This window comes from Pezoporus wallicus, unplaced genomic scaffold (assembly GCF_028554395.1).
Source record: "Pezoporus wallicus isolate ANWC-B61680 ecotype Strahan unplaced genomic scaffold, APGP_CSIRO_Pwel_v1 scaffold_13239, whole genome shotgun sequence".
Classification (NCBI taxonomy): Eukaryota; Metazoa; Chordata; class Aves; order Psittaciformes; family Psittacidae; genus Pezoporus; species Pezoporus wallicus.
In genome coordinates, this window is record NW_026642052.1 from 6,929,383 (window position 1) to 6,954,082 (window position 24,700).

At 36.5% G+C, this 24,700-nt stretch overlaps 1 protein-coding gene across 2 annotated transcripts in view; it reads right to left on the minus strand.

Annotated features, from left to right (window-relative positions):
* Positions 1-277: 277 nt before the first annotated feature.
* The window catches only part of TAPT1 (transmembrane anterior posterior transformation 1), a 49,081-nt gene continuing 24,658 nt past the window's right edge, over positions 278-24,700 (minus strand). For both annotated transcript variants that reach the window (XM_057426636.1, XM_057426637.1), the window contains 10 exons: positions 22,009-22,144; positions 21,084-21,181; positions 20,871-20,940; positions 14,510-14,590; positions 13,566-13,675; positions 11,929-11,988; positions 10,509-10,577; positions 8,877-8,953; positions 5,056-5,216; positions 278-2,384 (listed from right to left, as the gene is read on the minus strand). In XM_057426636.1, coding sequence (XP_057282619.1) covers positions 2,158-2,384; positions 5,056-5,216; positions 8,877-8,953; positions 10,509-10,577; positions 11,929-11,988; positions 13,566-13,675; positions 14,510-14,590; positions 20,871-20,940; positions 21,084-21,181; positions 22,009-22,144 — 1,089 coding nt within the window. In that variant the 3' untranslated portion in view covers positions 278-2,157. The remainder of the gene's footprint in view (positions 2,385-5,055; positions 5,217-8,876; positions 8,954-10,508; positions 10,578-11,928; positions 11,989-13,565; positions 13,676-14,509; positions 14,591-20,870; positions 20,941-21,083; positions 21,182-22,008; positions 22,145-24,700) is intronic.

Below are 24,700 nucleotides of genomic sequence, written 5' to 3' on the forward strand. Positions count from 1 at the left end.
AATTGTAACTCCCTTAAGACATACTTTTACATTTACATGGGTTTTGCCTTTAAAAAACAAATTAATACTAGGCTGGCACTGATACCTTCTTCCTACAAATGGCAGTAAGCAACTGCTACAAAATAAATCAGAAGTCATTGATAACCCAGTTGTTACCCACATTCATGTGCCACATTTGCAAGAATCTTACTTTACGGAAATCAGAATTTAATACAGTAAATACATTGCAAATTCACCAACTCTGAAAATGAAGAAACGTCAACACTGTACTTGTCCTTTTTTTTAAACAAATATTACAAAATTGAATTTTATTGAGTTTCACACAAGATGCACATATAAAATTGATACAGAATGTCATTCAACAGAAAAAAATGAAAGCAAATCCAAGCTTTCTTTAGCATCTGCTAAATAATTCAAAAATGATACACCAAATTGACAGATAATCTGAATTTCAATGTGTGAACATCTCCAATTAGTATAAAATACATCAAAAGTTAAAGAGTTTCAGATTTTTCCCCAGCACAAGTCCTCTTCTTTTTACTCTCATCCCTGAACAGTAACCACAGATTTTGGCCATGCCTCCAGCTACTCTTGATGGGAAAGGAGGGGCTGAAAGACTGCAGCAAGAAGTTCCCACTAGAGCAGAGCATGCTAACCTGTATGGCAAATCTCATTACCGAGTCTGCTCAGATACATGATAACCCTCTTCAGCTGTCTCCATTTGCTATATTACTGTAGTCCTGCAAGTTTCAGGGATCAGCATATACATCAGACTTTCACATGTTCATAAAGCAAATAAACTTTGGCTTTCCCACTCTGACAAATTATGAAATTAGCAAATTCTGTCTTCATTTGTTTGGCACTGAAGTACTTTTATGATACCTTCCCCTGGAAAGCGAAACAAGTGCCTACTTAAATAGCCGAAAGGCATTTGGAATTAATGCGGTGTTTCACAACAATTTATCATTAACTACAGGGTGTCTTTTGATACAAGTCCCCAGCCTAAATTTTGAGCTCAAATTCATTCCATTCTTGGTCTGAGGATTCTAAACCATCTTTCATCAATTCTCCCACAACTGCATTTCACACCAGAAAATTACATGCATTGTAATGCTTGAAAGCTTTTTTATAGATCTAGTCTATCTACTTAAGTGTGGCTAAACCCAATCAATTACAATGGATCATTCTGATCTGATTGTCAGTGTGTGCTTTTATAGCATGTTCTCAGGCATGTTAATACACAGATGTCACTCTTATCAGAGTTAAACCCAAAATGCAGTGCAATATTCTTTTTTGCTGTGTTAATGCCATACATACGGTTCCAACATGACGCTTGCTGCCATTAACACTGCCTTTCCTCAAAATATACAAGTGCCCCTTTGTTATTTTTTCCTACAGCAACAAAAAAATCCTCAGATTTTCAAAATAATTTGATAAATAATTTGCCTTGCAGGACACACAACACAAGAAATGAATATGCTTCATATTTGCCCAGTTAAGCAGAACCTTCACTACTGTGATCTTTCCTTGGTGCTCAGTATTTGGACAAAATAGTATGCAGTAAGTCCTTCATTTAAAGGCAAGATTTTATTCTGATTACAAGATTTTCAAGATACATCTTGAAAAGGTTTCTGTTGACAGGAGTAACTACCTTGACTTACTGTTTTATGTACCAACATTTTATGCATTTGTTGATATAAGCACAAGTTTCGGATTCTGCTTGCAGATGTTTAATAAAACAAGGTAACTGGAAAGGCAAGCTCCTGCTCAAGTTGCATACATTTCCAGGAATATCCTTACACTGGAGGGACCTTCATGACAAGTAGTATGTTCTGGAAGCATGGTTTCATAACGCAGAACAGGCTTATGCTTTTTTTCCAGTCTATTTTCCAGAAAAGTGATATTGCAGCTCTGCCACCAGGCTAGAAACTCACGATCCACCACATTTTCCAAGAGGCAAGTTAAAGATCACTGACTTGACCTGACCAGATACCAAGTCAAGTTACTTGTAGAAAGAAATCAATTTTTTTTGCCATTAATAATTTAAGTTTTTAAATAAATATTTATGTGCCTTTTCTTGGCAACTGTCCATTCTGGTAGCATCTGCTGTCCCCACAGCTCAGTATCCTCAGCACATTGATTAAAATAAAAAAAATCTTAGTCGATTCTGTTTCCACAAATAGTAAACCTGTCTATCTCCAGCAAGTCTTTCTTTGCAGACCTGTGTTTTAATTCTGAACTGTCTTGGCTTATATCTTTTTCTTCTCCATCAGGAGTTGTCAGAAACTGATCAGAATTGCTTGTTACAAGTAAAGATGGTGAGTTCTCCTGGTGCACAGGTTGACTGGTAACTGATGCAGATCCATTTTCATCTGTGGAATTTCCTGTTGGAACAGGAGACAATTACAAAGATATTCATGAATTTAACACAGACATACTGACACACCTGTGACATCCAGATTTAGCCAAAGCTGGTATGAAAAAGTGTGCTGCATGAAATCAGCAGAAGTGACAGAAGAATGCTTGGTGGGAGCCACTACCTCTTCTTAGTTTTACCAAGAGATTTCCTTTTCTAACTGTGTGAAAGGATAGAAAACAAATTCTGTAGAAGTTCAGATAACAAGCAAGAGCATAAGCAGCAGATGTCAGGACATAAACTGCATTCTTCTGGTTTACATTTTCATTTTTGTTGGCTTAGGCAAAAAGATTTTTGACAGTTATTGTGTGAAAAAGACAAATATTTTCTACTGAAATGAAGAAAAGGAAACACTGTAGTGGGAACTAGATATGTCTAATCCTCTACATAAGCACAATAAACCTGTCTTCTCTAGGGATGGCTAATAAATTACTCATGCACTGCTACACACTTTAATAGCACAGGCTCCTAAAGCTGTTCTATTAAAGATATCTATTTTTATTCCTGCCTCTTACTTCAGTGGAATTGAACACCAGCTCCATTAACTCAAGATATTTGTAAGTAATACCCATGTATTTTTTCCATATTTTGTTAAAACATTTAAAGAATTAAAATGCAGAAACAAGAAGGAAATAATTTTTTCTTATTTACTATTTCCTCATAAAGACCAAGTTATTGTTTCTAAACGAATCTGAACTGCAGAGAACAGATTTGCCTAATGCAAAGAGTACTGCAGACTGGGCCAAGCGAACATTATTTGTCAGAATGGCAGCACTATCCAAATTACTACAAAAACTTCTCTCAGTATAGCATCTCTTCAGTGTATACTACCTACTCCTTGAAGGTACATGGATTACTCCCCCCAGTCTTATGCAAGACAAAGGTACAAAACTTGCACTAAGAAAGGAGACAAGTAATGCTAATTACAGAACTTCATTACAAAGGTATTTTCTAACTCAGCAGCTTCCAGAGAGCTGCTCAGCCTATAAATGATCACCAGCCTTTAAGACTTCCACCCTTCAAGAGCAAGTATAAGATTTTATCCTTCAAAATTTTAAACTGTTTCTGTGGTCGAGGTGGAAACTCTAAGGGAAGTGAACTGACTTACATTATAAGCTGACAGAAAGTAGACCAGGTTAATTCCCTCACATTCACACTAGTAGGAGATGGGTTGAGAGACTGTATTGAAAAAACTGTGGTTAAGTGGGGCACAGGGATTAACCAGTATTGCAGAGCTCTGCAGTAATAATGCAAACACAGAGAAGCTGGGTAAGGTAAAATTAGTCTTTCACACAATCGAGGTTTCTAATAAATAAAGAGCTGTTAAAAGGTATAACCCCCTCAAAAAATATTAAAAATTGAGCTTTTTCATCACAAATGAAAGTTAAGAATATTCTAGAAGTCAGGAGAAGCTTTTTGATTGCTACTTTTCAGTCAGAATCTTTCCATTTACAGAAAAAACATCTCTGCTGACTGATCTGGTAAAACTGCTGCTGCTTCAGCTAAAAAAAGAGTCTTCAGGACTTACTTATTGTAAGTAAGTTTAAGGGTTAATCTAAGTAAGTACAACTTATTAAGTGCCATATTCAAGTGTAGTATTATCATTATGACAGTTGTTTAATGAAATGTAAAAGCCATTCAGAGTAATTCATATTACATTCTTTTATCACAAAATGAAGCAACTCTATGAATCTAACTATTTAAAAATAAAGGTCCGCACCAAGTTTCTGCCTGTGATTTGACACAGGTGAGATACAGAGATTTATGACTGAAACACTGACCGATTCTTAATTCTACTATTGCCGGTGAGGCACTATCATGACTAATAAGCACCTTACATTTCAAGCTTTTCAAGTCTTTGGCAAGCAATAGAGTGAACATAATAAAAGCCCCACTGTTAAGCTTTCTAGGGCTGTCACTGAGCTCTTCACAGAGGAAGATATACAACCCAATTCAGTTGACTGGAACAATGAAGGTTTCTGTTTCCTTCTATAATGTGTCACAAGAATAGAATAATGCCCCATTGCAGGTATATATTAACCGCTAATGCTGAAGACCTATATGAGAAAACCACACTGCATGAACTTGAAATGAAGCAAGCAGACCAGTTGAAATACCTGTTTGGATTTCGTAAAGGCTGTTGTTAATGTGTTCATGACAGCTACAAGTAATTGTAGCTATTGTGTGCCACATTTTACATTAATTTCCAGAAGAAATGCACAGACTGCTTCCTTATCAAACTTCAGCACTGCCAGAGACGATGTGCAAATATTTACTGATTTGTGTAGTGAGGTGGCACAGGATTAGATGATCTTTAAAGGTCCATTCCAACCCAAACCGTTCTATGATTATGATTTTCAAACAAAAGCATGGGGGTGTTTTGATGTTTCTATCACCTCCACATATCAAGGTGGGATTTTATCAGAGAGATGAGTATTTATAACCAAAAGATGATGTGTGGACTAAAAGCAATACATTTTATTACATTTACAGGGTTGTGTTCACAGCTGTGATAATGGTACAATTAAGGTCCAGCAACAGCATTACTGTGCAGCAAACTATATCCTACCTCTGGTTTAATACTAAATTTAGTCTGAAAGGAATTTCAGCTGAAAACATAACAAGGTAGTTAGCCTTACCTTGGGTAGATTTAAATGTGTTTTGCTGTTTGCCAGCTGGCTTCCCTGGGGTGGCAGTCAGGACAGGATTGAATAATTTCTCCTCCATTTTTGCCTCCTTCACATATTGACATGATTTCCCCAGCAATACAATACTGTTAAGGACTTTCAGAGATATTAACCTGAAAAAAAAAAAGGAACTGTTTACATATTTGCATTAGCATATTAAAATAATTGCATATTATTCAGACTGCAATTATTCATACTAAAATAATTGCAAATGGTTACTGCTGTCTTGGAAGGATTAGCTAACAAATTAAATCCCTTCTATAGCAAGATCAAACGGTACTCTCCTTTTTCTAATAATCTGTTTCGGATACAATGCTTACTGTTTTGTTTATTCTTTTTTTGAGAAAGTTTTCACAAATTACAGGCTAATCATAAAGAGTCCTTTTTCACATTGCAGAAGACAGTCAATAAAACTCAACAAATCCAAACAGGCAGCACTGCTTTACCATCACAGCACAGACCAGTTGATGGAAGATTCTTTTTTCTATTACCACTAATCTGCAACACAAACTTCGTCAAATCATTGAAAGTCCCTTTATACCTGTCTTCTCAGTTGAAGAACAGGAAGGTCTCATCTACCATCAAGTGCTTTTACATTTGTAACTCAAACGAGCTTTGCAAAATCTAAGTTCCATTACTAGTATTACATGACATGCAGAGTAATGCCCATTCCAGAGGTGAAAGCAGAGGGGAAGCAGGCAAAGGCTCACAACAGAACAAGGAAATAGCAATCTATTCTCTGTAGGATGAATACAAATATTGTCTACACAAATCAACCTACGTAACAGAACTGAACCAAATGCAGGCTTTAAATTCATTCCCCACTCTGAAAATCTGTTTATTATGTATACCACTAACTGCCTAAAAAGAAGAGGGGGTCTAACTGCTTAATCATAAAGTGACCCAAGCACAATTCAGCATCAGCTTCGCTATTTCTCACTGCATTAATGTAACCAGAACTTGTCAAAACAGAAAAATAAAGTACTCTGTGCTTTCAAGAGATTTTTATGCAATAGATTTACATGCAGAAGAAATTTAGAGATATGGAAGAATGAGCAGAGCAGACCACACTCGGTGCTCAGAAGAAACCAACATTTCAGTATCCAAGCAACCACAAAGATGATATAATTTTATACAAGTTGAAAGCAATGGTTCTCCACAGTTTTATTAGGTTATAAGGACAGATTTTGTTTCTGAGAGTTAAGAAGCTCTTCTCCATTTCTAGTAAGTTTTAGAGGTTTGGGATTTTTTTTTTTCTTTTCCCCCTACACTTTTTATGCCATGTTTCTACACTTTTTATATTTTCTACGCTTTTTAAGCTTTTGTTCCAAGAGAGTAGGTGTTTACAGCATGATTTGACTCTGATTTTATGAGCTCAGAAGCTGAAAAGGCCATAAATCAACACTTTACTGTATCAGTTTCAGCTTTTCATGGAAAATTATGCAAGAGTTTCTAGTGATTCTCCTTTATTCTTTTCTGCCAGTCCACACCAGGCTTAAATTTCTAACAATAAAGTTTGCAGTTGTTCAGAATCCTGTAACTATTACACACTATTACAGTAAAATCTGTTCTCACTTTTCAATTAAGACAAAATAAACCAAAACCTATTTAACTCTTGTGACCTAAGCCTTCAAAGAACAGCACTTAATCTTTCATGTTAATCACATTATTTCTTCCTGCCTTCTATCCTCCAAGCCAGAAACAGAACTGGGCTGAAGCAGTGGAATAGTAGATGTAGGGAAATATACGTTGGGAAAAAGGAAGACACCGAGCAGAACGAAGGTGCTGAGCTTGGTATACCACAGCATGAATGTGTGACTCTATTATTAATAGAGAAAACACTTTGGAAATCCACTTGTTCAAGCATTAAGAATGAGACAGTTTCCAAAGACCATAGCACAGCTTTGGCAATGGCAGATTATTCCTGCCTGATGTAGTGACTGTTTCACACTGTGTAAAGAAATAGTGAATAAACAAGATAAAAAGTGCTTGACACAGCTATTTAGAGGGCCAAATGCCTCATACAAGACATTGCTAGTGAGGAATCACACAGCAGCAGGTTCAGAGGTAGAGTACTTTGATGCTGGGCAAGTCAAGAGCACAGAGGAAGGAGCAGAAAGACAATGTGAACCAAGGTCACATTGTCTAGTGTTTATTACATAGAGCTGGTTTTAGAGAGAACATGGGCACAGCACGTGGTACGCTAGGAAAAGAATCAAAGTATGGTGGAGAGGAATATAGTAAATGTTAATATCTGGCCTATATGCAACATCCCAAAGTCCTAGTATGCAACACTAAAGAGATGTGTCTCTACACTGATGTGGACTAGATACACCAGACTGAGTTTACATTTTTCACAGATCAAGGTCAGATTAGAGATATGAATCTAACTATTCATAAAAACTGTGTAGTAATCCCATCCTTTTCATAAGATACTGTAAACCAGCAGCCTTCTCCTTTCCAGTGTACCTGCTGGACCACTGCCCCAGACCTACAAGTGTTTTACTTTCCGTCTTGCTGCCTTTATTTACACACACAACTTGGTAGGATGTTGGAAGAGATATTCCCACAATACCCCAGACAGGTTCTCTGTGCTGCAGCAACCTGAAACACTTAATTCCTTATGATCAATTTTGAGAGGACACCAGTATCAACAAGTACCGAGGGATAACAAACGTTAACACAGTTCAGTACGCAGCTTTCCTGGAAACTAGTCATCCCCATATAGCCTACAGCAAGTGCCTCAGGACAGGCAAATTAGACTGGATTTGAAGTGCAACTAAATGCATCTCAAATGTGTTTTGACTGGTGAGTAGTTAAGGATAACACGGGTTCAAACTTAAAGAGGGGAAGTTTAGGTTGGATATAAGGAGGAAGTTCTTTACTGTAAGAGTGCTGAGGCACTGGAATGGGTTGCCCAAGGAAGCTGTGAATGCTCCATCCCTGGCGGTGTTCAAGGCCAGGCTGGACAGAGCCTTGGGTGACATGGTTTAGTGTGAGGTGTCCCTGCCCATGGCAGGGGGTTGGAACTTGATGATCTTAAGGTCCTTTCCAACCCTAACTATTCTATGATTCTACGTGCAGCGAAGGGATACTTGCAAATTATTGGTTTTGGAAAACAAATTGCCACAGAACATTCAAGGCCAGACTGAATGGGGTTTTGAACAACCTGGTCTAGTGGAAGCTGTCCTTACCCATGGCATGGGGGTTGTAACTATATGATCTTTCAGGTCCCTCCCAACACAACCCATTCTATGATTCTAAGATTATATTTCCCAAGATTACTTACTGACCCATTCTTCCCAGCAAGGTGAGCCTTGCATTTAATTTTTTTTCCTCATATAGCTGTTTCCCAACAGGAAGAAATCTCACATTCAGCTACCAGAGAGAAGAATTCACGATCTGTTTGCAGTACTTACTGCTTATTTTTGTTGACAGATTGAATTTTTGTTCTTTTCACAGAAAGTTTAATTCCTTAGAATTCAATTTCCCCTTTTATGCAGAGGTATGGTGCCTGTCTGTCAAATTCTTTCAATTATTATTCAACTAGTTATTTTCACTACTGAAGTTACTTATTGTGGGCTATGATAACCCGATGCATTTACAGTACTTAGCGACCAATCTGCACTCTCAATTTCAGCTTATAAGCATGTTTTACATTTATGTTCTACTGACCATAAACTGTGTCTACACTTACATTTAGACATACCAAAAGAAGCTTTTTTCACCTATTTGATCAGATAAACATATTTCAGTTGTGTGTATTTACTTACCCACAGTAGAACAGCACAACACAAACATAAGCTAAGACTCCCTGTACTTTTATTGAGCTTGTTACGACTCTGATGAGCTGTTTTAAAGACAAAAGTTAAGCAGTTAAAACACACAGCACATGATTATTACTAGACTATTTTAACAGACCTTGCTTATTTGGTAAATTCAAGAGAGAAGTAAAGTTACTTACATTAACAGAAATTTATTCTAATGTTCCCCCTTGTAGTGCTAACTATTCAGGGTTTTGGTTTGAGTAAGTATTACACTAGCACTTATTTGCAACTTTGCCAAAGCTACAGTCTGGTAATGTTTATTTCTCCACTGATGCTCAAGTAAAATACTGAGCAAAAACAACCCTTCCCAGAAGTCAAGGGCTGGAAGCTGAGTTAACAATTTTTGTGGAAAATGTCAAGAGATGTTGATGCAGTAAAACAGAATCAGTGTTTCAGACTATGCTAACATTCTGAACACAAAACTGCTTTGTGGGCTAGGTATATGAATCCCAAGATTCAGTAACAAATGATCCTGAAACCTCAGGTTTACCTCAGTATTTCACAGTTAGGGTTCCAAGTTAGCAAAGCACTTCAGTTTGTTTTAAAGCTAGTAGTGTCAGGGATATCATATCAGCATACAATTTAATTGAAAAAAGCATTTAAATTCTCACTGGATGTACTTTGCATAGTTATAAAAGAAATCATGATTATGACCCCAGCTGGTATATTTTTTTGGTGGCTTTTTTTTTTGGTGTGTTGCTTTTTTTATAAAATCCTATGCAAAACTAGGCAAAGTCTGTCAATGATATTTTACCCCACCTCTATGGAAAAAAATACATTTAAGTTAATTCATATTGATACTCTTCCAGGAAAATGATGAGTTACCATCCTGGCTGGCAAAGCAAGGGCACATCCCCAGTGTTAAGATAACTGCTGCTTGTCTGCACGTGTGTACGTGGAAAGTCAGACCAGCTATTTACACAAAACATTCTGCAACAGTTAATTCAGAACAGAGAGCATGTGGACACAATTCCAATACTGAAGTAATTTATTTTATAGCAGCATGTCCACATAACACGGTTAACTATTTCAAAATCATGTATTCCACAACAGCTCAGAAGCTCAGTGCCCCATATTGTCATGGTTTAACCTGGCAGGTGGCAAAACACCACACAGCTCACTTACATAAAAGAAAATTGAGTCATTAAGCATACCATTACAGGGAAAACCATGACGACTCCCATGAAAAACCTAAAAAAACTAGTACACGACTGTTAACCTTCTGGCAACCAGCTGCTTTGACTCTTCCGAATGAACAGGATAATTGCCAAAAGGAATAAATGTTTAATAAGCACAGATGTAGTTTAGCTCCACTGCTACAATCCAAGTGCTTATAAATTCTATAAAATTAAAATATATTTGATTTTCTATGAAGAGATGATAAACAGTAACATATTCATGAAGTTACAATTAATATGTGATGCAGATTACACTGAATGCAAACTCAACCTTGCAGCACCATTTCTGTGACTTCACATGATCATTTCATCCTCAAACCACAAAAATGCTATCTCACAGGCATATATTCTCAAAGTGAGATCTTACTGACAGAAAACTTATAGGAAAGATACAACTTACTAAAACAGCCAGTGGAAGAGGAATGAAGCCCATCCTTCTGGAAACCGAATCACTATAATCTGTATATGCCTAGGAAAAAAGAGGAAGAATGAACTATTTATGCAAAAGAATTAACTTGTTTTAGCTTGGCACACCCTCTAGATAAGAATCAATCTCTGCTAACAAACACTGTACTGGTATAAAGTGTACCCATTCACATTCTGAAATCCAAATGCAGTTATCTGTCCTCTCAGACAAAAATGTAATGCTACCATGACCGGCAAGATTAGCTTCAGCATTCTAAACCAAGAGCGACTGGAGTATAATACAAATCTCTAAATCAAGAGCAATTAGGACACTGAATCCAAATGCACCATGATGTTTCATATGCACATTATTACTAGCTTAGAGACCTTTTTGTATTAATTTGACTTTGATCCTCAAATACTGTACAGAAAAACCCATAACAGGGATAAAACTACAATTATCCATCATGCTAGTGACTTTAAATCATTGTGTGAGCATCTATAATTAGCCTCAGGATAATTGTGTTAAAGTAATTTTGAAAATATGTTTACATTTGAACTCCCAAAACACAACTACTCTGCATGACAGCTTTCATGCAGTATTAAAAGTCATGCCAAAGTTAGTGGCTATATGCTGCTAACTTATTTTCCACAGACAATTCCTAGGGAAAGGAATGGAGTTTTGAGAACTACAAACCATTTTTAAACATGTACAAATTATTTGTAACTGAAGGTGTCTAACTCCTTTATGAGGTATAACTACTTCATTCCTAGCAATAGCTGTTAAACATTCTCAAGAAAAGTATATAAATTATAATAATAAATTTCATTTAATAGGTAGAGCACTCATCCAGAGCAGTCACTAATAGTTAACAGACTCATCAAGAAAGGTATGCTGTAAATAATCTTCCCAAAACCAGTACTAATGAAAAAAACAAGCAGTTTGTGTGCTTTTTAAATACCTATGTCACAACAGTAACATGCAAAATAAAAAATCCCTATACATCTGCACTCATAGTGAAGAAAAGATATAAATTCCGGATGAATACTGTACTTTGTTGCAACCCAATTAAAGCAAAAAAGAACAGTAACTGAAAATTATCTCAATGACATCTTGTTAAGGTGAATTACTTCCCATACATCTCAAAAACGTTGAAGTTGGTACAACCATCACCTGACTACAAGTGTATTTGGAAAAGACTTCACAACAACATATTGAAGTGACCTTAACAACTGGATAAAAATAAGAATATATCCTGTTATCTCTGATTCAAAAGCAGGGTAGAATTTCAGTGCTGTAGGAATGTAACAGTTCTGCATTTAAGTGTTTGTTCCAGTATCCAGTATCATATTCTATAATACCCGCTGTAACAATTATGTTAGTTAATGCAAGATGCCTTCATTTTGAGGCTTACGTTTTTCTGTCGACTGCTAACAAGGTCAAATGCAAGGCTGGCTCTGTATTCACTGTAGACCTGGAAAAAATCCAGCACATCGGATGTGTGATTCATTTGTTATTACATTACAGAAGCAGCAGAGATATTAATAAAATAAATCTACGCCAGGCTGAAGTAGTCCAAGCCAGTTTTAGTTAGGTCTAACTACACCCTTCAACAGATGAGCCTACCTTTCCATGATAAGGTAACTTGCGTATATATACAACAAATAAACAGCACTATGCTATGTTTTAAGAATTGAATGAGACTTTATAAAGCACTTGCTAAACTTGAGGATCATCAGAAACACAAAGTAAGAGAAATCATGTATACTTTTTCCCTACATTTCATAATTGTTTTTAAGCTATGTGAAAGGCAGGACTGGGATGAAATTAAGCAAATGAAAGCTTATTTATATACTAAGCAAATGATCCTGTGAAACAAGGAAGCTGTATCAGAAGATAAATGTAGCTTATCTTTCTCTTTAAAACAGTTCTGCATATTAAGACATAAAAGCATCTATTTTAAGGATAAGTGGCAGGGCAGCTGCACTGCAGGTGTTCAAAACTTCTGAAAAAGTCTGACCTAGCAATCATAAATCTTTAGAACTTCTTACAACAAATACAAGGTTTGTTAAATAAATCTTGCAAAATTGTCATTCATGAGCCCCATCCTTCAGCTGTTTCAGCACACTGAAGCATGCTACACTCTTGGCTATCATGACTTCATTATTGCTCTTTTCCACACTCTCTGAAAGTAGGGCATGCATAAATGCCTCTGGCATAAGGGAGCTTATTAAGTACATCCATTAAACTTGTTTCTACACTGCACAATGTAGTTACTTTAGAGATACTGGAAAAGATAGCACTTACAAGTTCTGATCTCATTTCCTCAAAAGAGGTTTTAAAAGTGAAAAAACACTAGCTCATCACTACACAAATTTAACAAGTACATTTGAACTCGCACGACATGCAAGACAAATGGCCAGCGTATCACGCCATAATACATAAAAAGTAACCTCATCTACTGCTTTAAAAGCAGGACTGCACAACATGTATGGCCTAAGAATTTCCAGGAGTGGCAGATGAATATAACCTACTTCGTATTAGTGCTCCAGGGACAGTGGAAATGTGTATCTCTGAACTCAGATTCCACCTTTAACACCCAGGCAACAACAGAGGTTCAGCAGCCTCACAAGATGTTTTTCCTAAATGTTGAATTTTAACCTACAATCCATTCTGATAGGAAAAGGTACAAGCTCCATCTAGACTTGTAGAACAAGTAACTTTCTGTCAATTTAACTAGTGATCAATTCACAAAATAATCTGCCAGTTATGTGCTTTGTAGTGATTATGTGAACTGTTATACAACACTTTCAGTAATTTATGGATCTGGAACTGCTAATTTAAAAGCAGAGGTGTTTGTTCCACATTATAAAGATCCTCAGAAATCTATTGCATCAGGAAATTACCAAGTCTTCCCCCAAAAATCCTATACCTGAAAATAATTTTTACATCTTCTGCACTGGAATAGATTTCAATATTACCCCCCCCAAAACATTGGCAAAATAAACTACAACTTAAAATAGCACTCAGCATTCCAAACAGGATACCTACATCAGCTGTGATGTCATTGAATTTTGTTATAAAGGCATGTTTCACGATATCCACCGCAATTTCTGAAGCAACCACCATGCAAACATCTGGGAATAACACCCAAAGATGATCTGAAGGTTGGGAAGAAACAAGTTAGGCTATTTAATGTGATGCCAGTATACAGAACAAAAATTGTAACAATTCTGCTCAACAGTGAAAAGCCCTCAAGAGTCTGAAGAGTCTATAACTTTACATCACCACTCAGCTTGCAGTGTGCAAGTTCTCACTCATTCCACTGCTGCTCTAGAAACCTATCAACACTATACAATCACACCACAGTTAGGATGAGGTTTTAAAGCCCTTATTTTGTGAAGTTTAATCTCTGCTAGGAAGACAACCTTTGTATGTGATAGCAGATGTTCAGTATGTATGAAGCAGAGCACCTGTGATTTAGATGCTTAAGGTAAAATTTATGTAGACTAGTAATACACCACACAGATAAGGTCTTAAAACTGTTAAACCAGATTTTTAATAAAATAAATTTTATTCAATATGTATTCAATATAAAATCGTAAGTATAATCAGTATTATGAATAGAAATTTTTACATAATCTATCAAATTTCTATTTCATTAGCCGCATGAAATCAAGCTCTCTAAGGGACCCTTCACCCTCAATGTACACCAAGGAAACAGAAGAGCTGTGAAGAAATCATTCAAGATGCTACTTGAAACATAACTAGCAAGTTTGTAGCACAACAGTATATACTTCTGACAGAAAGGAGCAAGTCATCCTTATAAGAAAGCCAGAAACAGAAAAATGAGAATCTAAGGAATCTCTCAAATTAGGTTTCCTTAATTAAATGCCCTAGTTGTCTTTCAGACTGGGGAACGAATAGAAAGATACCGTTGTTGATAGCACAGGAATTTGTCATTCTGTATTAATTTTTTCTACTAGTTTACTCACCTGGATTCCATGAGAACTGTTCCATATTTCTTAGACATACAATTAACAGCAGCACGTAGTTGGTGAACCTCTCCTTTATGTCTAGGTAAAAAAAGAAAAAAGAAAAGCTGTCAACTCCAAAGAAACATTTATTTGCATACAGAGATATCTAATCACGCTGAGTTCTGTCATTTATTAAGTCTTCCTTAAATTATTTGATCAGATTTCAGGGGAGGGGATGATGGGAACCTCACCATGGACAGGATCTCTGCACTATGCTGTGGCCTGACGGGAGGTTTGTCCGATGCTGCATCAACTCAGGCTCTCCAGCATCAGAACAGACTTAAGTTGTGACTTGCTATCACCTTCCCTAATGCATTAATAAAACAGACTTGCTATCACCTTTTCTAATGCATTGAGTCACCTTTCTTGAATAAAGTTTGTGTATTTCTTGTGCGATTCAAAAAGAACCAGCACCTCCTGGTGCAAAAATGGAGACAATACACCTGCCTGCCATTTCAAGTTACCAGCAAGGCAAATTTTGTTTACTACAGATTGCAGATATCCAAACTGCTATATACTGGATCTAGTAGTGGGGTGGTGGAAGGTATTTCAAGACAACTATTACAGCTTAGTTAGAAGGTGTCTACCAGACTTTCACAGCGCCACCTTTAAAAGGGACAGCAGGATACATTAGCGCAGTCATCAAAACCGTAAGAACTGTAACACAAAAGCATCCGACTTGAGAGTGAGTCTTAGGACTTGCCCTCCCAGAACAGGCAAAGTTCTTTTTTCTCCTTTGGTACCCTATCTCCAGAGAAAACCCATACATCTTGCTCCAGGAAGGATCACGCTTTTTACTGTACTAAAAAGCACACAAACCGCAGTCACCATATTCTAGTATAACAATACCCCTAATTTTAAAAACCAAGTTTCCAAATACTGGCAAGCCTGAGGGAAAGGTACAAAAAAAAAAAGCAACTACTCCTCCAGGAGACGGGAACAAAAAGCATGAGAATTCAATCAGAATGAGAAAGCATGCACATTTACGCATGTAAAAAGGTACATTATGGGGTACATAAATTCATCTCTTAGTATGGGCTGGAAAAGGTCAAAGGAAACACAAGTTTCCAAAACGGAACAGGTGGCATATGTACTGGGGAAGAAACAAAAAAATCCTTCGGTAAAATAATTCTGAATACCAAGAGAAAACAGGACACAGGTGAAGTCCTAACCTGCCAGTAACACTCTAACAAGTCAAGTACATTCTTCTATGCTTCTGAAATCATCAAATACTGTCCAACTACCAGAACACAGTATTTTCTGATAAAGCTAGTTAAGAGATATCAGTTGGTACTGTCACCAGCAGATTAATATGCAGTCCAGTATTCCTTGATCTATATTCTCTATCATACCCATTGACAAGTCGAAAATAACCACTAACTTCAAGCTTTTGCCCAAAATCTCAAAAAGGTTTCATCTTGTTATTTCCTACACTGCCATGATCATCATCAATGATCATCAATGTGTAAGACAATACACACATCCCATCTTCAGTGCTTCAGATCCCACTTGAGAATTTCTATCTGTACAGGCCTCTTGGGGAAGTAAAGACCTTAATTCAGGCCTAAACACGAAACCATGTTTCAAGCAAGTCCTTCAGACATTTATTACCTGCTCAAAATATTACCTCACCAGTTGTCAGGATTAAATTGAGAAGGGAAATCTTTGGCCTTAAATTTCCTCTTACACTGTAAAAATAAACTTCCATAAAAATTTTCCTCCCAATAATTTCTGAGACTGGATGACAGGTTGACACCTGTATTTCCCCTCTGTTTATTTTTCTTGTTCTTACTGGCCTGCCTTCTAATCTGTTATCTCTGCTGCCACAGCTGTTCAAGGCTGCTTGGAGTGAGAGGAATGACTGAGGCTGCTCTTCTCCATCCACATCCCTCTCATCAACTGGTTGTCAGACTCAAGCACAGGAGAAAGGGCATCCAGCAATAAACCCAAATGATTCAGAAATTAATATAATTTCTCACCCTTATGGAAAAGGGCAAAAAAGGCTCCAAGATATCCAAAACAACCAATGGTAATTAGACCTAAAAAAAACAATAAAAAATGCACTTTTTTTCTAGTGGTTCTGTGCAGTAAAGCCTAAAAAAGGACTGTACTAAGCCAAATCAGATTTTAAATATTCTTCACCCCATTTACATTAACCCTGCCATTCCAATTCAAAAGGAATTCTATGCCCATATTAATAACACATTCTGCCCTTCTCTAAATCCTTCTGGGAAATACAGACATTCAGTTTAAAGGACCGAACAGATTGCCAACAGAGACCAAAAGTTGAATTGCTGATGTGTTACAGGGTATCGCCACTATTAAAACACATGTAAAAGACTACAGAAATGGATGAAGTTGGAAATAAAGGATGTTTCTAGGACAACACTGCATCTACTATGGACTAGTATAATTAATTAGCCAGTATCTCACACAGTTGATTACTGAACCCATTCAGACAGGACCTGAACTCTGAAGAGCTTAGGTACCTGGCAGTGCTAGCTACAAAGAAGGGCAATGAAATCCCAGGAACAACAATTCAGAAGTGGCACTTCTACTCGCCCAAGTAGAAAGTAGTCCTTAGAGCTCCTATTAATTTCCTTCCAGATTCCCCGACACATCATGTAGGAATCCATAGTCAGGAAGGAAAACACAATTTTGATCATGTTAATCTCAAGTGTTCATATGTTTAGATCAAAAGCTGATTATAAATCATAGCATGTAAGAAGTGAAACATGGTTTACATCTAGGCAAATGCTGATATACTTTAGTGACAACCACCTCTTAACAAGTGACCAGAGCACAAGACAGGATCAAAGACTGAACAAGGAATCATCAGAGGCACTGATCTATCTTAAATACACTCCTGCCCCCAAATCCTTCATCCTTAAAACAAACAGCTGAATTAGAATAATGGCATTAAAAAAACTAAAGCCATATGAGAAAGCAGTGTGAATTCCAGTGACCAAAGGTAAAAATATTTTGTTCAATATTTTGATCAAAGCCAAAAGAGACTTTTAAATCAGGCACAAAACAGAAAGAACAGAATTAACGGAAAAAAAAAAAAAGACATTCTAAAGAAAAAAACCCTGAAGTTTCTAAAGCTTCAGAATAAATACGTTATTTTTTTTTGAGATGAGACATTTAAAAAAAATCAAGGAATAATCAGCCCAAACAGCCAACTGAAGCCAACAGCACAGTGCACTGCATGTAATGTACTACTTCATATGATGTACAATTGTGTCTTGTGAAAAATTTATTTTAGAGCACAGCTTGAAATTAAAATAAGACACTTGAAAGCATAAAGGAGGCAGCCTGCTGGGCTTTCAGTAATGATGAAAGAGCTTCTCTTTATAATTTTAGTCTCTTCATTCACTAGTCCTGAACCCTACAAAACTAGCTATATCAAAAAGAGAATATACTATTTAAATGTAAAGAAATATTTCTTCCTGCTACAACAAATATACAGTTCTGTCTTCTGTATAGAAATCTCTTCCAATGGCCAGTGTTTAGACTGCCTGGGTGTACATAAATTTTCTAGTAAAAGTCAGGCGACAAAGTGAAAGTACTTTTGCTACAGCTGAGAAATGAAAGCTGCTGGAGCTGATATGCTTGAAATCACAGATTCCATAGCTGCAATCTCAAGCAGGTACACAAACCCCAAGATCTTTTCTGACCTGCACCTAAAAGATAACAGGTTTGATTTTCTTATATAACTGTGTAACCCATGTATATCATGTGTTCTGTTCCATTAGTTTTTATGTACATGATTCACAGCTCTTTTAGACCTGAAGTTTTACTCAATTAGCTGTTACAGCAGAATTTCAAATGCCCATACAAAGGTGAGAAGGATCACTGACTCCACTGCACTAAGTTCAGAGCTGGAAATACCAGGAAAAACAGCATTGCCATAGATCTGCCTGCTATCCACTAGCCAGTGCTGAGCACAATGCCAAGTGAAAATGATTTAATGGTACTTAGCTTCTGTGTACAATTTGGTACCTTTTCACTGAATTTAAACCATGTGATTGAGAGAACAGTAACATTTTAGGAAGAGTCCCAGAAAAGGTGGGGCAAAGGGTCATCTATTCACTCTGTCTAAGCTTAATCAGCTACTGTTGGCATTGTTGCCCAACAGCAAAGATTGCAGACCTGAGAAAGCTGCTAGAAGAAACCAAGAGGAAGGCGGGAAATATATAGGGGAATATATAGAGGAAAGCACTGTATTTAGTGCTTTATTTTAGCACTTTAGTCCAGCCATGCAGTTGCAGCACATTGTGTTCTAGGCTGCACACGACAATCCAAAGGCTAATCGGAATCTCAGGGCACAAGACATAGCACAGTGTAGTACACCAATGCAAGATGCACTACCATTTCAGTTGCAGGAAATAAAACATTTAAAGGATGACCAAGTTATCAGAATACATGAATTGAAGCAATACTGATCCATTCCTACAGAAGCTGTAACACAGTAAACATGTTTAAAAGAGGTGAAAACCTCTCTAAAAACCCGTCTACGTTGTTTATCTATGAGAAGAAAAACATTGCTATTTATAACCATACTAAGAAGCGTTCTGGGAAAAGTTACCTGTTTGAAGGGAATAAATTAGCTTGTTTTGTACACTCTTCTGTGTATGTACTCATGTACTTCTATCCCCGTATGGTATAATGAATGTCATCACTTTTTCCACCAGGGAAAATAATGGGAGACCTGACATTGCTATTACAGGTTTTCAAAAATCATGTCTAGCAATAAAATATTGATACACATTTCTTCTAGCACACTGTTGCAGGTGCTTTTTATGGAGGAAATGACTAGCCACTTCTAATAGCAGTCCCTCATTTGTTTCAACATTTAAATCAAGAAAGAGGCCTTGCCTTTCAATAGGAGAGCTGGGTGCATACCTGTAACTATTTTCTGCAAGTACTGTGATTAATGCGAAAAAAATTTAAGAAAACTCATCTGTTTTCTGTATTTTAGCACACATCACTTTTGGATGTTCTTCTCACTGTAAATTTAAATACATATAATTTAAAAAATCTAAGTATTTAAATCTTGGAGACAAAAATACATACTCTTAATATAGACAAACATCTTACCAACCCAGCAGGAAGATTATTTTGGGGTTTTTCTAAGAATTTACAGGGTGGATGAAAATTCAGTGCTTATTTTTCAGTTATGTGACATATTAAAATTTTTGTAAACAGTCTGTCATCCAAAGCGTCACAAAACAACTGCCATTTCATATCTGCATGTAATATTATTGCAGTTTGCAATTAGACAAAAATCCCATCAATAGCCAGAGTTCAAAACCTGAAGCGAGTCTTCCGAAAGTTTAACTCTGGATAAAAAAAAAATCCAAACCAAAATCTGGTTTTAAAATAAGCAGCTACATTATTAATATTTTTTTAACCTACTCAACATTTGAGTTCTTTGGTTTGAAAAACTAGTGGTTGGAATTGAAAAATACTTTCTATTTTGCTGGCTTATCTGTATAAATAGCTTTGACCAGAAAAGTCATATGCACAAAGTAACAGAAACAAGTGCGCTCAAAGATCAGAAAATATTACAAGCAAAGAAGCTCTAAAACAACCTTAAAGTGCAATCTCTCCTATTAGTTCTGAAACCAAGAATTCGACAAGTATTTCAGATGGCTGACAGAAGTATTAGAAATAGAAGTATTAGAAAGGATATCTGCTTTTCCTCATAAGACACCCTGAGTAAGAGTTCCCGAATTTAATACTAAGCATCAGAACAAGTAAGGAGTGTCAGAAGCATAATGTGTTTCCTAAGTACTGTTATGTTGATACCATGTCAAAAGATAGTCATCACTGGTAAATCCTTCATAAGCTAACTACTTCATCATTACAATTCTTTTTAGGGATGAGGGAAATATTTCAAGACCTATCCTCCCGACTGCCAAACAACATGCATTCGGAGATCACCGTCAACACAGCACACTACACATTCAACTTTTCAAAAACACAGACTACTTTAGACACTTTGAAGCATGGATAATATAAGTAACATAACTTAAATCTAAGATTCCTATTTAATAATGAATTCAGCACAGAGCCAATAGGATGCCTTAGAAACTCAAATAAAAGCTAGCCATTTAAGAAGAAACAGTGTTTGTAGAAAGTGGAATCCCAGTTTCACCCTACTGAACTGCATGGTAATAGGGGAAGTAAGGCATTCAAGTCAACGCTCAAATTCACCAAGGTAAAGTTCTTTTAAAACAACATTAAATAAATAAATAATTTAAGAGAATCAGGCTCTCAAGTCACATTTTCTCCTGCTTAGCATAGGTATACATACCGCTATTTGACATCTGAAAAAGATTGTTCTTCTCAAACTTCTTGAAAACGCTTCCCTTTATTTCAACGAACTGCAATGTTTGGAAACAGCCAGTTAATTTTTATTCATAAGAAACTGACATAAATAAATCAAACAAATAATATGCAAATAGACGTGATACACAAAAATGAAGGATGCTGAAAAAAAAACCCAGGGTAGCTATATAATACTTACATTATTGGACATCATGATGGTAAGCAGTGATTTATTGTGGGAGTTGAAGGCCACATTAAGGGTTGTTGCTTGAACCATTATAAGAATAGCATGCAGGACTATAGATAGCAGGGTTAAGGAAGCATCTTAGGAAATATTTTACAGTACAACAGTACCAAACCTCAAATTTTCTATTTTGCTTCCAAAGTTTAACAAAAAAGTTTCTATCTCCCTATCAACTAGGTTTACAGCAAGACAAAACTTAGACCTTCATAACATACCCACAGGGCTCTGTAGCATGTAGTAATCATGCTAATTTTCTTGTTCTAAAAGAGCCTAATGACATTAGTCAGGAGAAACAGCAACATAACCTGAAAGAAAAAAAATCTGAAATAAAGATTCAGAATTAACCTAAAGATTTCAGAGAAAACAGGGGAAAGTACAAGAATTCTGAATTCATCACCACATCTATCAGAGTACATATCTCTACTTCATCAGTTCACTGTAAGGTTACTTCACACCATTTGCATCAATATGCATGGCTTGAAATGCCCTTCATTAGAAGCAAATGTTTCAAGCAAGGCTTTTTTAACATTCCACTAAATAAAAAAAAAAACAACACTTTCTTCCAGACCCTGTGACCCAAAATACTCAAATACAAATCAGAAATGAAAATTTCCATGAACTATCCAATTAATGGTTTTCATTTTCCTACGCATCAGGTATTTAAAAAAGCTGTCTACTACTGCAGCACTACACCATTACGAAGGTTGTTACTTAAGAGCAGGTTAAAACGTTTTTTCCATTAATTCTGTGAGCCTGCAGAACTGGCAATTTTACTCTGGAAGTAAAGGAACACTGACTGAGGAATCACATAAAATAATACAGAGCAATTACTGTGTAATTTGATTTAGAAAATTTTGTAATTTATGGAAGAAAAGGATACAGACATACAGCACTGCCATGAAGAAGTGAGGAATCACACCTATGTGAGCTCTTTTTCTTTCCTTGGGTTCTGTAGCTGTCCAGTAAAGGGCATCCAAAATATCTTGTCCAAATGAAGAAAACAGACGATCAGCCACCTAAAGAAGAAAAACTTTTTACTACCTTAAAGCAATATTTTTCTCTCCAACACCTGAATATGCCACCATAAGTAAAACTCAACCTAAAAAAAGTTTCCCATATTTATCACCTTTCATCTCTTGCCCATTCCATTTCCATTTTCGGATTTGATATTGCTCCTTTTGTATACTCAGCAGCTTACTTTCCCTCTCAAATTTACTATCCCCTTTTCAACAGTAGTTACAATACATAACCATGTAGTGCTATCTTAGATGCTTCCTTGGAAGACATCCAAGTACTGTTCAAACTTCAGCCTTTGATAAAGCAATATATGTGTTTCCTCAAACTATCCTGTTTTTTTTTTTTCATCCCTCCGGGTTTAAAAGTGGGGGAGAGAGGAGAGGGGAAGAAAAGAAAGTGAATTTCAAATGTGTCATTGGAAACATCAGCTTATAGGTACAAAAAGGACTGAAATTATAGAAAAGTATTTATTTCTATACAGAATATATATATTCTATAGAAATACACTGCCTGCACTGTTTCTTTACATCTTGGAATAAAGTATATACTCAACACAAACCTCTGCATAAAGCAGAATTCAAAAACAAAAGTACTAGAACACAATATCAAGTGATCAAGAGGGACAAAAATTCTGCTAAAAAGGGAAAATTAGTGTGAAAAAAAAATACAAGCATCTGAAGTGTAACTCACAAAAATGCATGCACAAGTAGGAAACCTCCCCTAGCAGTGGTTCTAAAGATAGGAAAAACATGGAGAGCAATCTGAGCTTGTAATTCAATACCGCAGCAAGAAAGGTCACATGCAGTTCCATCAGTTCTCAACACTTCATCATCAACAAGCATGTAAAACTGAAGTTCGTTACAGGGAAAGACTTTTTTCTGCCTATACACTACAGTTCACTAATTTTAAAACTAAGCTGCACCAGATAACAAGAACAGCACTTCAAAAATTAAATCTGGTGTCACAATACATCTGGTTAAAAAATAAAATAAAATAAGAGTTCTAAATGTAAAAATCTTTAAGGGAGAGAAGTCATATTCTTAACTTATTCAAGCCAACAGTCATTGACGTTTCATAAAATTTGAAGGTTGAATTTAACCAAATTTTGACTGGATATCTCAAGTAAACTCTACTATATGTTACACTTTAAGCATCACCTATGAAATAAAATGAACAAAAGCATGAGTTGATGAATTATAAATCTGAAGTTCAAAAACCCATCACTTTGAGAGATATTTACAGTGGTAGTGTTTTCGGCTTTATAGTTTTGTAAATTATGGTGGTCTGCATTATCAGATTCCTGCTCATTGTGATGACCCACTGAGTAACTACACCTGGTGTGATAGCACCAACTACAGAATGCTCAAGAGTTTGGTAAGCTTTTGTTCACAATATTGTGAGGGGTTTAACAGACAAAAATGGTGGCTTTGCTTTCCTTTTTATTTAAGCAGTGCTTTTTTCTTAGCTGACAGGATAGAAAAATATTAAAACCCACCACACAATATTGCTGCTAGCTTTTCCAAATAGGACTTACCTAAACCCTACATGCCGGCTCCAGGCTCCAGCAGAATTCCATGGTGAGTGCTGTCACCAGCGTAACGCACACTGGGGCTTCACAAGGAGCAGGAGCCGGTGGGTCTGAATCTAAAAAAGAAAAGTGTCATTTAAGCCAAAGGTGCTGAATGCTTCCCTGAGGCTGTCTATCTGGAGCGTTCAGCACAGAATTTGAAGTATTTGCATTCATTGTATCTGTGCAGGACAACATTTCCTGGACTTTCCAACAGCCGAAAACATTAGGACATTGTAAACATCTCTGCAGCTCAGTGAATTAAATTAATTAAAAAAATCTTCCTATTTTAAAAATTTGTGAAAATGTAAAGTTTGACATTTTTTTAAAAAAGCATATTTAATAGTTCCATAAAAAGCACTGCTTGCATTAGTAGTAAAGACTAATAACAAAATTCACTGAACTAGCCTAATCAAGGCAATATTCAAACTGTTGAAAGCTGACTATCAACTAGTGAGATCCCGTGACATGTTCTGCCAACACTGTGGCTGCAACCTACCATGGTAAAAAAGCCCCTTAAACGACATGCCCTTTGCTTGGCATGGTGGCTTTCATGAGACACCATGGAAATTAAATACCGATTCCAACTTCAATAGTCTCTAATAACGTTGAGAGGTAACAGACTTCCCTCTTTCCTGAAGAACAAAACAACATGCTCCCAACCAACATCCAAAAACCCCCACAAACAACCCCCCACACCCCGCCCCCCAAAAAAATAAAATCAAACCCCCACTTATTAGTTGAGACACACTTTTGGTTCTGCCAGACATAAGCAAAGTAATTAATCTCTTCATTCAAAACAGAATGGCACATGGCTTCCAATTCGCAGCAAACGCTGCAGTCTCTCCAATCATGTGGTAAGCACACAGTGGTGTACTTTCTAAGCTTTAAGAGAAGTGACTTGAAAGAGTCTTGAAATAAAGAGAAATTATTATTTTGAACACATTTATTTAGTGTATTATTATCTCTCAATATCATAGAATGGTTC